The sequence below is a fragment of the Penaeus monodon genome, chromosome 32, assembly GCF_015228065.2.
Source record: "Penaeus monodon isolate SGIC_2016 chromosome 32, NSTDA_Pmon_1, whole genome shotgun sequence".
NCBI lineage: Eukaryota > Metazoa > Arthropoda > Malacostraca > Decapoda > Penaeidae > Penaeus > Penaeus monodon.
Window position 1 is genome coordinate 27,593,977 of NC_051417.1, and position 3,064 is coordinate 27,597,040.

A 3,064-nucleotide genomic window follows, 5' to 3' on the forward strand; every position below is an offset into this window, starting at 1 on the left:
GGTCATATTTTATGTATAATAGTAGACAATTATACAGAGGGATTCTACAAATGTGTTGACGTCATTGATTTTGCCTTGCAAGATATTAAATTCATATTGGATGTTGCATTTTCTGAATTAAGATATTCTAGAGATGCATATCGAACCGAAATAGTTTGTGGTTGGATGGCTGTCATGGTTTCTTGGTGTCTCATGAGCTTGAACATTTTGATAATGACTGCCAGATTAATTGCAATCACAGTGCAGGTTGTCAAGCTCGCTTGATATTGCAGCCTCTTATTGTATCTCAGAGGAGTATTTTGCAGTCTGGAATATGTATATCAAAATGCACTATCCTGTTGGTTACTATTTTAATCGTGTTTTTTTCCTACCAAGATCACCTGCGGATTAATCTCCCATGCACCGAACATAAAAACTCGGGATCCATAATTCTCCAAACCAAGTTATTGTAAATCTTCCCTTACCCACTTATTGAATTCTACAGTGGATGTGATTCTGTCAAGCTGTTTTAATCGCACCTCTGCCTATGAAATAAAATGCATACGAACTGGCTGCTTCCTATCACAAGTTTAAAATATCTACGAAGTTTTGTTTGCATTTAAAATCTTAAATTACTTTTTGTATTAATATTTTTTTCTTGCAACGCCCATTTTTTCTTGGTGGTAAAACGGTCTTCGGAATGTAAGGGGGGGGGGGCTTCAACGGTCGATGTCCGTGATTAATCATTCTTGAATAACGGAAATCGATAAGTGAGTGGATACAAACTTCTACAAAAAAAAGTAATTACAGTAAGAAGCTGGTAGTTGTGAGCCGTGAACCACGTCACTTGTAAGTGAAATACAGTATTGTACCTTTTTCAGTACGAGGCGATGCTCTACTTTTCATGGCACAAGGAAATGACGTAAGGATGTTGGACCTTGGCCTTACTCTGTATTCGCAGATCTATGCAGGCTTTGCTCAGGTACGTTAATTTACTACTGTAGGCCTGGTGGGTAGCATAAGGTATTAGAACGCTATAAAAAGGATATCAGACCAATTACCTAGAGTCCATAATGTATTTTAGCTCAAAAGATTCCATTAGTTCAAAAAGATAAGGTCTAGTGAAAATCATATTGATTGAACCCAAGTCTTGCCAAGTGATTTTTCCCCCTCCCAGAGTATAGCCATTGCGTATGATCCGATCGACGACATGGTGTACTGGAGTACTGATCAGGGTGTCTTCAGGATATCTAGAAGGGGCGGTACGATCCCGTCTATCGTAGTCAACGAAGGTCAGTTTAAACTTTTTGGGATCGTAAGACCAAGGATAATCGATTGATAAAAATAATAAGTGCACAGTGACCCAAGAGACTGTAAACAATGTCCAGAACCTGCATCTCAAAATGACCTTTTTCTGCACAATCTCGCCTCTTTCCAAAGTTGCTGTTAATATTTTTTCCCCATCGCATGAATCCTACTCGACTTTTTAATTCTGCCTAGGCGTGGGCATGGTGGAAGGACTCGCAGTCGACTGGTTCGGGAGGAATCTGTACATGACGGACTCCGTGTGGAAACGGGTGTTGGTGTGCTCCCTCAGCGGAACCTCCTGCCACGTGCTGATGTCTAACCTCACGCACCCAAGAGGTATACAGCTGGACTTGGAGAACAGGTAATCTTTTGGGTATCTTAAGGGATGTTTTCTGTGGTAGATGATTATAGTGACCGTTATTTTACTTTGACGATAGGAGATCCGAGGAGTAGGATTTGATTTTTAAAAATTTAAGTAGGGAGGAAATGTCATGATTTAATCGATTAGATACGGTTTGTTGTAAAATTATATTTATATTTGGTACTGTGAGGGAATGAAAGCGATGTATAAATTGCAAAACTGAAACAAGCTAGATAAATATTCATACGCCGAAATAGGAAATGTCGATAGGCAGAAAGTACACACCCCACTGACATGGCCTTGACAGCTGAAACCTTAGTACTGAGGACCATGCACCTAGATCGAGTACCACCTATATCCCCAGGTACGTGTACTGGACTGACGTTAACCGGTCGACCTTGGAGCGAGCTGGCCTGGATGGGTCAGGTCGAACAGTCCTCATATCGGAGGGCGTGAGGTGGCCCAATGGACTGTGGATAGATGCTCCAGCGCGGAGGATATACATAGCGGATGCTCATACCAACGAGGTCTTTCATGTGAACTATAATGGGACCGATAAAAAGGTAGGTACAGCCCAGGGTTTGCACGGCAGAAATGTTCCATGTATTTATCTAGTGTTTGGTTACAATTGCCAAAGTGTACCAGTGATTGGTTTTATTGCATGTTTTTTCACACTTAATTTTTGCACATTTTCAATATTTTTCTTTATATTTTTGGTATTTTAATCGCATATCAATTTCTATTGCATATTTCTGGTCTTATTGTACACCCTTGTTTCTTGCTTATTATGCAATGCATTAATTGCAGCACCTTGCGGAGGCGTCAGTGGATCACCCGTTTGCAATCGCGGTGTGGCAGGAGCGCCTATACTGGAGCGACTGGGAGCACGACCACATAAGGTCTTGTCTGAAACGCACCGGTAAACAGACGAAGCTGCTTGTCAAGGGAACCCACAACAACTTCTTTGGACTGGCTCTCTATCACCCAGCAATGATGCGACTGGTACTCTCCTCTCTCTTCAGGGTGTTTTGATTCATAGACCACTTTGAAAATTATCATAATGAATGGATGGGCACAATGCATGATGAATAAATGGTCACGGCGATTATGATCTGTAGCTATCTTTCGAAATGCACAAATTATGTAGAAAACTGTGTACATATTGTACACAGTGAACCTGTACTTCTGCGATATTCGCGTATGGGACGCGTCGATGCGAAAACACGTGAATGATTATTTTAAATGTGATCGCTTTAAACATACCGAGTGTTTTTATGGTTACCTTTCTGCGTTAAGAAATCCACGGTGGAGTCCATCTCAACACAAAATATTGTACTCTACTGGACAATTCAGGAAGTTTTGTTTTAATACTATCAATATTATTGAGAATCAAATATGGGGGAAACTTTTGGAAAA

At 40.7% G+C, this 3,064-nt stretch overlaps 1 protein-coding gene across 1 annotated transcript in view; it reads left to right on the plus strand.

Moving 5' to 3' along the window:
- LOC119593778 (low-density lipoprotein receptor-related protein 2-like) overlaps nt 1-3,064 on the plus strand; it is a gene marked incomplete at its 5' end in the record, with an annotated part of 22,640 nt that overhangs the window by 6,936 nt on the left and 12,640 nt on the right. Inside the window, 5 exon segments of the mRNA XM_037942802.1 lie at nt 861-961; nt 1,157-1,271; nt 1,480-1,648; nt 2,013-2,211; nt 2,456-2,650. Coding sequence (XP_037798730.1) covers nt 861-961; nt 1,157-1,271; nt 1,480-1,648; nt 2,013-2,211; nt 2,456-2,650 — 779 coding nt within the window.